General features: G+C 37.6%; 1 protein-coding gene across 1 annotated transcript in view; it reads left to right on the top strand.

The window, feature by feature from the left end:
• SYTL2 (synaptotagmin like 2) overlaps positions 1 to 13,925 on the top strand; it is a 94,953-nt gene that overhangs the window by 59,998 nt on the left and 21,030 nt on the right. The window contains 4 exon segments of the mRNA XM_015600610.2: positions 695 to 809; positions 1,917 to 2,720; positions 5,975 to 9,829; positions 12,541 to 12,642. Of these exon segments, the coding sequence (XP_015456096.1) occupies positions 695 to 809; positions 1,917 to 2,720; positions 5,975 to 9,829; positions 12,541 to 12,642 (4,876 nt within the window).

Here is a 13,925-nt window from a genome sequence, read left to right as displayed (position 1 = left end):
CTAGAGAAAAAAATGTCTGAAGCCATTGGGGGCTGCTTCTTTTAACCATGTGGAATGTAGCTTGTTAGTTCCATGTCAATCCTTATTACTATTTATAGCTTCCTGACTCTGTTAGAGGTCTACTTGGGGGAGGGAATTACCAATATATAAAACTATAGACAGTGAACACTGATATTCAGTCACATACAAATTTAAAAAAATCTGTTTACTGATACCCTTTCTTCATTAGAATTGATAATCACAATAGTGAATATGAAATACTTCAAGATACCTTGATAAGTATCTTTTAGATCCTTATGGAAAAGGTCAATTACAATTATATTCAATATGGCTTTAATCTAGCAGAGTGAGAGTCTTGTTGGTAGAAAGAGCTTTGGTGGGAATCTGTTCTGATCAGAGTATCAGGTTGACCCCGATCTTGACCAGCTTTTTGATTTATCCAGGCCTAATTTTTCTCATTGCTATAAAATGTGAGGTATAGATTTGAATGCCTAGTTCTCATCTAATGTTGTTATATTGCATAACATATATATTCTATGCTAACCTGATTAACCAGGGCAATCACTTTTCAGACATGCCAGATAGAGTTTACTGGATAAAACTATCAAGTATTGGAGATAATAAGCATTTGCTAACACTGAGTTGCTGTTATGACATTTAAAATGAGTTTAATAAACAATGTTTTATTCCTCAGCAAAGGAAGAATCCATTTAACAGCTCCAAATTGCCAGAAGATCACTTATCTCAACAAACCGAAAATGAGCAGTCAAAAAATGGAAGGGCTGGTTTCTTTCAGACTTCAAAAGAGGGTAAATATTATTTTTATGGACTAGATATTTTTATCTTTGTTATCTGTGGACTAAGGGAAATTCTCAGAGTTCCTTTAACTGAAATAACTTTTAAGAGAAAGTGAAAGGTCCTGATGGTTTTCTTATTCTGCTATGCCCATTGGTTTTCTGCCTGAGGGAAGGAAGCAGAAGTTTTAGAAACTGCATTCCAGCCTTGGAGCTGACACTTGTATAACCTCTATGCCTTGGGTTCTCCCTCAGTGAACTGGGACATTTTTTGACCAGAGGCATTCAGTCACTTATTTAGCAGCATTTATTGGATGTCTACCATGTGTGGACACAGTTCTGTTTAAGATTAAAAGAGTTCGCCTCAAGAGAAAAAGGCCACTTGACAATGTTATGATCTTCTAATCTATAATTATCAGCTCAGTCCCTCAAGAGCATTTGATCAGGTTTGTGTACTTAATTAAGTCTATCTCTTAATGGAATTTTACCATTCTTCCATGCTGTTAAGAACACTAAACAATTTAATCTCTTCAAAAGTAACTGTAAGAAAATTCCACAAGCATTAACGATTGGATAAGGGATAGAAAATTAACAATTGAAAGTGGAGTTATAAGAGTGTCAATTAACCTGTTTTAATATTAGTGTATTCTCCCCTCTCCATTGAGTATACTTTATGTAATATAAACTATTTTACAGAAAAAAGTCACTGGAATATGTTACCTTTTTTTTTTTTCCTAAACTTTTTGACAAAGTTAATTTTTGTTTTAGGTATTGAGGGTTTTTTTGTTTGTTTGTTTTTTAATTGAGTTCCTTTTCCTGGTTTGCATATGTGAATTCTTAAAGTAACTTCTGTATTTTTCCTTCACCTCCATGAGGAATTTTTAAAAATTCATTTAAAAAAATTTTATTGAATATAAAATACCTCAAAGTATGTATGTAAAGCACAATAATTTTAAACGTACAGTTGAATGAAGTTCGAGCATGAATCTTTAAATGCTTTTTAATTAGGTCTGCACTTACACTGCCTACTTTAATATTTAAATACTTAAGTTTATAGTAGATGTTTTAAATAACAGAGTTACTTTCCAGTTGATATATCACTTAATGTGTTTTAATTTTCAGGTGAATTGTCAGAGTTAAAAGAAAAGTCGTCCAATCTGGATATTTCAAGCCTAAAGTCGGAGAAACTAAAGCAGACCTTTACAGGCCCTGAGAGCGGATCCCAAATCAAAGCTCCAATCCCAAAAGCCAGGAAAATGATCTACACTTCACATGTTTTAAAGCAAGACGATAACCAGCCTCTTCCTAGACAAAGGACGGACTCCCTGAACGCAAGAGGGGCTCCGAGAGGGATCCTCAAGCGCAACTCCAGCTCCAGCAGCACAGACTCAGAAACTGTTCGTTTCCATCAGAACTTTGACTCCAAAAGCAAGGTTGTGTCACCTGGCCTAACCATTCATGAGAGAATTTCTGAGAAGGATCATTCTTTAGAAGATGACACCTCCTCAAATTCACTGGAGCCATTAAAGCATGTGAGATTCTCTGCAGTGAAGGATGAACTCCCATCGAGTCCGGGGTTAATCCGCGGCCGGGAAGTGGGAGAATTCAGTGTTCTGGAATTTGATAGGTTGAAGAATGGAACGCAAGAAGTAAGGGACATGGGTGAGTTTTGGAAGGACCCTAAGCCTCTCCAGTACAGAAAGCCTTTGCCTTTACATCAGTCAGCCTCAAGCCCAAGTGCAGCAAACAATGAAGCACATCAGCCAACGGCTTCTGGTTCTTTTCCAATTAATGGGCACTCTTCTCCCTCAGAAGTTTTAACTGCGAGACCACAGCCCATTGAAAATTCACCCACCGTCAATGAACACAAAGCTAAATCATCAGAATTGTCAAGGCTTGAATCAGAATTGTCCAAAAGCCCTGCTGGTAAGAGAGTTGTCACTACCAGGCTATTAGCCCTGACCCAGTGAGTTGGAATGGCAAGGTCCACCAGCCCTGTAGAAGCTGCATTTTGCTCCTCACCATTCCAGTTGAAATTCAGGCAGATGACACTGGGGAATGCTTATATCTCTTAATGGGTTTGGAGGTTTTCCTCAATGACCAATAGTTAAAAGAACCAGGTTAGCACAGTTGCTGGCCCAATATGCTTTACCCTAAAAAATGTAATCATATCAATTACTTAAACAAATTACAGTGTTTTGAGTTAAATCAAGGTGTTTATACAGAGTAAGAATTAAAGTTATGCTAATACCTTTTTATAGAGTAAATCATTTCTACTCACCTAATTCAAATTGATCAGTTACCGTTAAACCAAAATTTCGTTTCTCTTTTAATCTAAAGAGAATCTTTACATTCATATCCTCAAAGGATGGGAAACTAGGCTTTGAGTACTTACTATGACAGAGCCTCAGACTTCGGTCTGCACGGGGCCTCTACCCATTTGTTCTTAGCCTTTAAAAGCTCTAGAGGGACTTTCTCTTTCAGCTGGTGTGAGTTGACAGGCAATAAGAATGCTGCTTTTTCCTGCCAAATAGCTAACTAGCCCTCTCTCGAAGGTCCTGCAGCTCTCAGAGGATTCCTGAAGCTGCTTTCCCATGCTAATATGATTACTGCACTATTCTTATGTATTAAAAAACAGAAACAAGGAGGGAAACCATTCTGTGTATTCTCCCATCTTCAGTAAGTCTTCATCCAATCCTATGATTATTTCCTTACAGTGAAGAAAATTTACAGTCAAGTTTCTAACCTATTTGCTCTCACTATTCCCTATGAGTGTAAGTTAACTGAGTCACTTTTGCTCAGCCCTACAGTTTCATACTTGTTCAGATCAATCTACTTCTAAAAGGACAAAGCATTTTCACCACCTCTCTTCTTGGACATTTAAAATCATTTGAACAGACCAGGATATTTTTTAAAAAATTAAAAATTAGCGGGTGCTTCTTCAAGAAATAAAGGAACTCATACTAAAGGAAATTACTAAAGTTTGAGTAAATATTAGCAAATATTTGGATACTACTTACTGAAATGTTTATTTGAAAGATGAAAAAAATTTCTTTGGTAATATTTTCCTGTATTATAATTCATAGAAGAAAATTAGTAAACCTTTCCTGTTTTTCAAACTGCACTTACTTTACCACAGAATATCTTTGAAATTTTGTATTAACTACTTATTTGTGCTTTCTGATTTTTAAATTGCAAATGACCATGAAATGTGGGAGGAAGGCATCATCAGCTGCACCCAGTTTGATTGACAGATGCCTCAGTTTATAAACAAAGTTCTGCTTGCTTATTAATGCCCTACTTTTTTTCTGCTTACTACATAAATATAAGGTTAAAAAATGGAGCATAAAAAGAAAATAAAGCCCCCCGCCAAACAGTAAACTTTCTGCAAATTATAAGAATTTGACTTTAGCTCTGAGCTTCAGGATAGTCACTATCATACTCATTATTATCCTGGAAAAACAAAACAAAACAAAACAAATGAAAGAATTCCTTAGAGGAAATAAGACATTGCCTGGCGTCACATTTTTAAAACAACTATTCTCATTTTAAAAATAATAAACTTTCACTATACAACATTTGAAAAGAAAAAATGCCCTCAGATGCACTGATAAATGACGTTATACCTCAACAGCTAAAATATATGGGTCTAGGGATTGGAAGCAAAATTGGCTCCTCTTATCATCACTCTTAGTAACTCATTTCATTAAATTTTTTAAAAATTTATACGTAGTGAAATAAATATCATCTGTGATGCCATTACCCAGAATTAACTATTGCTAGCATTTAATTGTAGAGCCTTTCGATAATTTTAGGCATGAATATAATTTTAAATTATGTTTATACTCTCCAGACTTCTTTTTTCAGTAACAGTATATAATATACATTTTTTCATTATTGATTAGTTTTCTGTTAAACTAACACAAAATTCTTAAAGATTTCTCAAAGAAACTTCACAATTATTGACATATATTTAAGAGTGCAATGCGTAATTAAGGAAACCGATATCTACTGTGTCAATTATTATGTAAGATGTTGTTGTTTTCACATTTAGCCAGAATTGGTGATTAAAATTAAAGATAGAATTTTATTAACTGATATGTCCTCTAGTGCATTTGAAATGTGGCTGACTTCATTACAAATTCAAGTCACATAATTTTCAGGAACATGTATGTATTGCATAGCTTAGCATTTATAAGGAAGAGAGAGAAGTGCTGAAGCACCTGAGTCTTAACTAAAGGGGAAGAATGTCCGATTTCTCTTATCTAAATGTACCCTGTACCCTGTGATTAAGGCTCAGAAAGGACTTTCTCTAGTTTCTTGATAGCTTAGAAAGAACTTAGAAATTCTTCTCCAGCCTCCTAGCTATTGATTAGCCAACATCAGGGAACAGGTAGAGATCACATTCTCCATTAGTCCGCATTTTAATTTATTTGACTACTTCTAACTACTACTAACTCACAAATTATAGGAAGAAAATAAAGGATAATGAAGGAGCCTCTTGAGATCATGCACCAAAAATCCTGGTATGCTCAGTAACCACTGGGATAGCTATTAGTAAAGATCCTGGCACCCCTTCTTCAGATATTCTGGTTTAATAGATCAGGAGTAAGGCCCACGAATGCAAATATCCTCACTGTGCCATTCTAAGGTTCTAAAGAGAACTCCTTGTTCAATCTTCCTTGAAAGTTGTTTTTCCAACTCCTGAAATCTGTGTTCTTCATACTTGGGTATAAACCCCTCTCATAGGATTTCTGAATGTGCCAGTGCATAGTTGGAGAAAAAAATCAGCACCATATATCTTCCTGGACTGTCAATTTTATATAAAGATTTGAGAGTAGGAGAAAATTAATATATAAAATGTAATATGGAGCAGAATACAAAATTTATGCAAATTTTTAAAATAAACCAGAGGCTTCAAAGAAATTCCCAATTCAGTTTAACCCCATAGTTCCAGAGGTCTGCATTTACCTTCCTTTACTGTTATACGGCAACTTTGGTAGAATATCTTAATTAGGATGAATTTACATTATAACCCCTGAAAAATGTTGATATAAACAGCTAGTGGTGTGGAACATGTAAATACAAAGTGCCTTTTTTTAAAAGGTAATGCGAGTGATTGAATAATAATTCTTTAAGTAGTCTTTTTTCTTATTTAGAAAAGCATTTCTATGTTGCAGATGAACTGTCTCGTGTGGAGCCTGAGCCAACTCAGGTGCCAGATCATAGTTCTAGAGACCATCAGCAAGGTAAGCCTCCTCTTCTCAAGGCCCTAAAAGCTAAGACATCCTCACGCTCTGATCCATATGCCACCGAAATAAGGAAGACAACTGATGATTCCATATCTAAAGTCCTAGACTGGTTTAACCGAAGTTCTCATTCAGATGACAATAAGTCACCTCTTGAATATCCCCAAAGAATAGAGCCCAAAGAAGAAACAGACTCAAAATCACAGACTGCTATTGCCTTGGTGACAGATGACACCAGTCTAAAAGAAAATGGCTCAAAAGCTCTGTTATCCACCAAAGTTGAATTGACGCCTATGGGATTCGATTCAACATTCCAGGTAGAGAAAAATATGCTGCCTTCTAGAAATTGCCAAGATAATGCAAAAATCAAACCCAAATCTGTTAATTTGTCCCAACAAGACAAGGAAGGTCCAGGCATACTGCAACCATTTCAAACCTACAGTTCGAATCAAAAGAGTAGAACTACAGACTATAGCCAAGCTTCAAAAAACATAGGGGAAGGAAATGGGGTACCTCCCCCAACCAGTGACTATTCCTATAGTGCCCTCAAAGGATCTGATGCAGCAGACCAAGTTCCATGCAACATTAAGGAGGTTAGCAGCTTATGTGAAGAAGAGCTCAAACTTCACGTTTATGAAAAAAATAGAGGAAAATCAGAGGCGAATTTTGACTCTTCGAAAATTGTCAAAGAAACAAATTTGAAAGACAACATGAAGACAGAGAGAGAGAGCAAAGCTTCCTTAGAGCCAGAGATTATTGAGTTACTCTCTAGGGCTGCCAACAACAAATCTCCTTGGAAGAAGCCTGAGGTCCAACTACAAGAAACTAGTGAGGTTCCAAAGAACCAAGTGCAAAGAGAGAAATACAAAAGAGTGAGTGACAGAATATCCTTTTGGGAAGGTGAAAAAGCTGCAGCTAAGTTAACTCATAAAGAACCCAGATCTTCACTCAGTCAGGGACAACCTTCTGCTAAAGCATATCAGCCTGCGAAGTCCATGGACAGTTCATCTGTGGCCCGGAATGAATATAATCAAGGCACTGGCAAACAAGTAGTCCTAGATGAGGATGGCCAAGCAGCCTGTCTGTCCAGTTTTTATTCTTCAGATAAACCTAAAGAGATCAGGGCCCCCAAATTGGGTCCATCCGAAAGTTATCCTTCAATTGACCAATCAGGTAAAGTGTCTCTGTTTCGGAATAAGATAAATGAGCCTGTAAAAAGATTGCCAGTGGCAGACAGTTTGCATTCTGGAGGAGACATCACTTTACCAGCATTGCAACATCCTTCGAATGTTAGGACTGAAATACATACCTCTTTGGAGAAAGACAGATCTGTAATTGGTGAATCGCATTCCAATTTTAAAGTTCTGTCGCTAAAAGAAAGACTAGAGGAACCCAATGCAGAATGGGTTTCTAATCACTCTCAATTTGAGAATTTGAGGAAATTTTGGGACTTAGGAGCCAATCCAAAAAGTCAGGATAATGTTGAGAAGAATACTATGACAATAAGCCAAAAAAATTCTGTGCATTTTAATAGCCAGAAACACAAAGAATTACGTGACATCAAATCATCAGGAAAAAATATCCATGAAACAGAGATGTTTCTGAGCCAAAAAAAAGTTCCAGCAACAGAGGAAATAGGGAAATTAAATTCAAAGTCCACACTCCAGGTGTTACCAGATGAAACTGCATTTCCAGTGAGACCACCCAGAAAGTCCACTCATCGGTTGCCAGGAAATGAGTCATCAGAAGAAAATGTGGAAAAGAATACCAAACAGTTTGTTACGCCAGTGTTCAAGGAAGAAAAGAATTACTCAGACCAAGAGATTCAAGAATCCATTGTGAAAACAAGTGTTTTACCTAAAGACTACAAAGACACTTTTAGTGACAGCTTACAGAAGCCGCTTTCAGAAGCTTCATCACCAGCAATCCAGCCTTCTGGTGGAAAAGTTCATGGAAAACAAGTGCTTGAACCAGATGTGTCTGAAAATAGGACATGGCTTCAAAAGACAGGTTTTGCTGATGCTGAAGAAGCAGCCAAAGAACCTAAGGAGATCATTAATGAGTGTGTAGACAAAACAGTAGCTCCTCCAAAGGTCAAACTAAACACTTTGGCTGCTAGTCTAGACAAACTCTTGAAGGAAGGAACTGGAACGTTACCCTCTCCCTTGCAAACCAAGTTGGAACCCGTCACCACTAGGATCAACTCTGAGCCCGAAGAGAGAGTTTTTGAAAAAGAGATAGAATGGAGTCGTAACTCATCAGCTCATCAGAGAGAGATAATAACTCCTTTTCCAGAGGGGGAAGAAACTTTGGGAAAAATGGCTCTCCCCCAGGAAGCTGAAAGTGGTGAGTGCCAGCTAAATACAGAGAGCTTGTTTCAGATGGCTGCAGAAGGTTCTCAGCCATTGGAGCAACCTTCCCGTCTTCACAGAAAGGGTTCTTTTGGGGATGTGGCCAACTCTCCCCACAATATGCCTTCTTCCAGGGATGCTCATCTTGCTGCTCAGGAAAAGGCATTATCTTCTCAAAGGGAAATTTCAGAGACTGTAGAAAAAGTTATTCTTCCTCCCAAACCTGCATTGAATGATGTAAATGTTGTATTACAAAAGCTACTTAGAGAAGCTTTGTTGAGTTATCCAGTTGATAGGGAAGTAGTTATTGGAGAAGTAAAAGCAGAGTTTCCTGAAGGAGTACAAGCAGCAGGTAGCCCCCCAAATTCTCTGGCAGTTACCCCACCATTGGCTACAATGGACATCATAGTTCCAGACAGAAGGGATCTTTATTCCTTCAATACAGTTTCTGATAAAACTTATGAAGTTGGATCTTATTTAGCTGCTCAAAGGTCTCCATCAGAACAAAGCCTTAGCTCATCTGGTTCCACTGTTACTCAGTATGGCAAAGTGTTGCCTCAGGAAGTGGCAGAGATTGTGAGGGAAACAATTATTCAACCTAAATCAGAGCTGCTTGAATTCAGTGCTGGCTTAGAAAAACTACTGAAGGAAACGATGGAAACACCCTCCTTAAAATATGAAAGTGACACAGGGACTCTTTCTCCACCAAAGTTAATAGGTAGCACTCAGGTGCCCAGGCAAGCTGCTTCTGAATTCCACCTTGAGGAACTAAAAGAAACAGTAAAAAAATCAGAGGCTCCATCAATAGCTGAGAGTGCTTTTGATACTGGTTTTGAGAAACTCCTTAAAGAAACATCTGAAGCTCCTTCTTATCAGCTCCAGGTGTCAGTGAAGGAAGAAACGCCTGAGAAGGAGACGTCACAGTCAGAGCAGGCCAGGTTCTTGGGGAGAACCCAAGAGACCCCTGAAATGAAACTGAAGAGTAATGTTCTCAAATCTCAAGTCAACCAGTATGATAAAGTATTGGGAGGAGAAGCGGTGACTGATTTCTCAGTAGGTCTCTGTGGTTCTGAAAGTGGAATTGAGGTCCCCGGAACTCCACAACTTTACGTGGACCGTGAAATAGGGACCACTGAAAGTATAAACCCCCTAGAGCACAGGAATAGTGAAAGCGAGTTTGCAGGGGTTCTAGAAGGAGCTTTTCAGGCACCTGGCTTCGAAGAGCGCCCTGGAGCAATTAGTGTATCCAGAAATAGGAAAGCCATTCCTGGCCTGACCAACAAGGGAAACCCTACAAAAACAAGTAAAAGTGAATTGATTCTGGCATCACCATGTAAGAGACAAGAGAAAGAAGAAGAAAAAGAAGGTGTCTCTGACTCTGATTTTTCAGATGGAAACACTGGTTCTAATGCAGAAAGCTGGCGAAATACCTCCAGTGAGCATTCTGTAGTTTTTAACCTTTTGGTTAATGAGTTGATTTATGGAATGATGATGTAAAAGATGATAGAGGTTTTTTTTTTTAATTGAAATTAATTTGATAGTCCCAAATGGTCACTAAATTCTTATCATTTCAGTTCTCCCTAGCCATTCTTAATAATTTAAAAAACTACATTTCCTTTTATATTCTTTAATTAGATAAGTTACCTAGAGATAGCTTTACCCACAAGGCAGTGTTTTAGAATCTCACTTTATTCTGATTAATCAACAAGTGAACTTTTAGGTTTTAAAAATGTTTTTTAAAAAACTTTTTGGCTTTAGAAACTACCTCTAAAATATTTAAGTAAGTTTTCTTCCCGGAAATTAGAATTTCTTTCATAATTAGCAATCCAAGCAGAAGTCTCTAAGTAAGATTTATGGCAAGAAATTGCCACAAATGGGCACAAATTTCCTTTTTAGGTGCAATCAATACTTTATCCTGGCTAAATACCAGGAACAAAGTGCAAGGCTGAAGCTTTCTTTCCCTTAGATACCTTGTGCCGTGGTGGTTTTATTGCCACTCTCTCCCTCTCCCTCAATTATCTGCAGAATCTTCCCCTTCTAGAGTATGACTTTGGTTGGTTGACTTCACCTGATTCCACCTGAGGGCATTGCCTGGCCTGCTGCATTTCTTTGGCTCCGGCCTTGGCTAAGTAGATGAAGATCTTAATCGATTACCACATTCATCTAAGTGGACTTGGGGGGTACTGGTTTCAGCCAAGCTGTGAAACATAGGGTTTATCTCAGTTTGCTATTTCATTCAACCCGAACATTTTCACGGAGAAGCACAGGAACAAATAGGAATGAAAAGTTACCTGATTCAAGTGATGAAATGATAAAAGATGCTCTCTCCTGAAACATTTTAACCAAAGTTGCGCAATAACTAGTGTCGATCACCTTCTTAGTAGCTTTAATAGGATTTGTCATTTTCTACCTCCCTTAGGTCTCATTGAGAATAAATAAGCCTTATTGAGTGGCTGGCTTATGAGGTTTGGGTTCCTTGGCAAGTAGCTATAGAGCTTCTTCTTGAAAACTGACCGAAAAACCCATCTTTAATCCTAATTAATCAAGTTGAAGCACCTCTAGCAAATGTTGCTGGTAAGGAAAGGAAAGTAAAATATGTCTCTGAATCTAGACATGAGCAAGAGCATAAGTCAGCATGTGAAACTTGTTGAAGCAGACTTTCACTAAACAACCCTGTCAGAGGGTAAACTGACCCCTCGGAGGAGAGGAGCTCGTAACAGCAAGGAGGGCTTGTAACTGATTGAACAGCAAAAAGTCTATCTAAAAATGATATAATCAACTTTAAATAACCATCGAACAGAGCCCAGAGAAGATATTTTAAAATCATAAGCGAAGTAAGAGATGTAAAATAGTACAGTAATAGTTTTCTATTCTCTAACCTAAATTATTTTAAAACAAATGTGTGGGAGTGAGGTGAGGGTAGAGGGGAACCTGACTACAAAGGCACCATAAATTTGGTGAGCATCCTAACATGTGTGACTTGTGGGTGAGCTCTTCACTAACCAATACCTCAAAATGCTCCTTTAAAATAAAAAGGATCCCATGGTCAAATACTTTCAGAAATGCTGGGAGATTATGCACATTATAAGTACATTCAAGTCTCTGAGAAGGTCTATAGTAAAACAAACAAACAAACAAAAACCTTTTAAATTTGAACTCAGAGCATCCCAAATTTTATTCGTCTTAGAAGCCATGTGCTGTAGAGTGCCTATTAACATTGAGCAGAACTGGGATGCATTTTAGTAAAAGAAGTGGTTCCCAAATCCATTAATTTACCAATGGGATCATTTATTGGTTTAAAACATTTTTGAAATGTCTATTGCCAACCACTGTTCTAGGCACTGAGAATACACTGATGATACATGACAGTACTCAGACCAGGGCTCATCATGATGGAGTTTTCACTGTCAAAATAGAAAAATTACTGTCCAGAGAAATTTTTTTGTAAGGTTAGATATATTTCATTATTATATTCTGAAGTTATGCTCTTTTTTTTCCCTTTTGGTCCTAAAATGTCTTTCCTTTGTTAAAGGAAGGGCATTAGTAGATGATAGAGCCACCCCCTGCCCCTTTAAAACGCCTTAGCAAAATAAAAAATTGACTACCTCATGTCATTTCCCAGAATTTTGATGGAAGTCTTACTAGCTCAAGAAACTCCAAAAGCCTACATCTGTTGATCTAGAGAATTTACCCATCTGTGTATTCAATTATAGCCAGATGTTAAACATCTGAATCCTGCCTTCTATGATTTTCAGCTAATTTTTTTAATGCTCCTAAAACCATTTTGTGGCTATCTTCAAATGCTAGAAATAAAGTGGAAAGATTCAAAATCTGGCACAGAACAATCATGTGCCTAAAATAGAGGTGCAGAAAACATTAATGTGGTAATCTTGTTTCTATATGATCTATACTTGCAAATATTTCTCGACCAGGAAAATTAATTTTATAAAGGACATACTCTTAGTGAAGAAATTTTATTTTCTTCTGTGAAGTGCTTCATAGAATAAATAAAAGTGTAGAGGCTAATGGCACAATACCACCGTTCAACCTACCATTTTAATGTCTATTGGTTATTAAGAATTTGGGGTTTTGTTTTTGTTTTTGTTTTTTGTATGTGCAGTGTTCATTGGTTTTGTCTTATAACAGGTTCAGAAGAAGAACCCAGTCCTGTTTTGAAAACTTTGGAAAGGAGTGCTGCTAGGAAAATGCCTTCCAAAAGTCTAGAAGACATTTCATCAGATTCATCAAGTGAGAATGAAGTTTGCCCCACCGTTCATGTCTGCATCTAAGCTTTAAAATGCTTATGTGCTCCTCTGTGGCCTCACTGCATGCTGTCGTGCACTGAAACCCCTAATGGGGGGCTTAACAGATGAGAATAATCCAAGCGAGCTAAAAATGCTCCCCCTGAAGTGGCTGGACCTTGCTTTTAAAATAATGTCTAAGGTTTGGTTACTAGACCACCAGGTTTCCTTGCATTAAAGAATCCCAGTTTGAGTGTTTATTCAAGCATAAGTGGGTTTTAAAAGATTGCGGTAGCTAGTGGTTCTAGCAGTAATAGCTTACGTTTATTAGTACTATGTGCCAAGACTTGGCTAAGCATTTCACATGCATTATTTTATTTATCTGGCATAAGCAACCCAGTGAGGGACGAGTCGTTGTTATCCCCATTTTATAGATGAGGAAAATGAAGTTCAGAGAGGTGAAGTAATTTGCTTAGTATCATACAGCAGATCTAGGACTCAAAATCAACAGAATTGTCGAGAGCATTTATGAAGTGAGCACGTTATATATGACAGTGTTGGATGTCTGATGAATTTTGCATGATATGGAAATGAATTAGTCTCTGGCTTTAAAGACTTTCCTTTCTTATTCCTTCTTTTCATGCATTTCTTTTGGACACTGGAATTATAAGTCCAAAGATCACCTGACACACAACACCTGAGGCATGCTATTCCCTGCTGGCTGCAGCTTCAATGAGTGAAAGATTTCTTGAGTGTTAGCATTAAACATAATGTACCGTAGGGACTTGTGGGCCAGACAAATGGACTTAGAAATCATGACTTCTAGGGGTTTTATTTTTATTGTTTTTAAACTAAGATACATCCCCAGGATTGCAGATAGTCATGAGAGAATTTACTGAGTAAAAGTTAACCACTGCCAAACTCATACGATTAAAAATTGACCATTGTTATATTTAGAATACTTTTTATGCATCTGTAATTAAGACTAAGAAGTCAGAATTTAAGAAGGAAAAGAAAAAAAACAAAAAAACACTCTATTAAACAATGTCTAAAATTCAGAGATTCCTAGGGCTCTGAAGGCAGTATTCCCAGTTTGGCATGCAGTCCTAGCCCTGCCAAAGATCTTGGAATCTCAAGGTTGGAAGAGACCTTGAAGGTCGCCCATTCCAAACTCCCCTCAATGCAGGAATTCCCTCTAAAGCCTTCTCAACAGGTGGCCAACCCCCACATCCGCCTGAATGCTTCCAGAGAAGGCGAGTCCAATCTTTTGTTGGACAGACCCGATTGTTC

This window comes from Pteropus alecto, unplaced genomic scaffold, assembly GCF_000325575.1.
Source record: "Pteropus alecto unplaced genomic scaffold, ASM32557v1 scaffold7, whole genome shotgun sequence".
NCBI lineage: Eukaryota > Metazoa > Chordata > Mammalia > Chiroptera > Pteropodidae > Pteropus > Pteropus alecto.
Note: the sequence above shows the minus strand (reverse complement) of the source record. Positions and strands in the feature narration are given on the sequence as shown.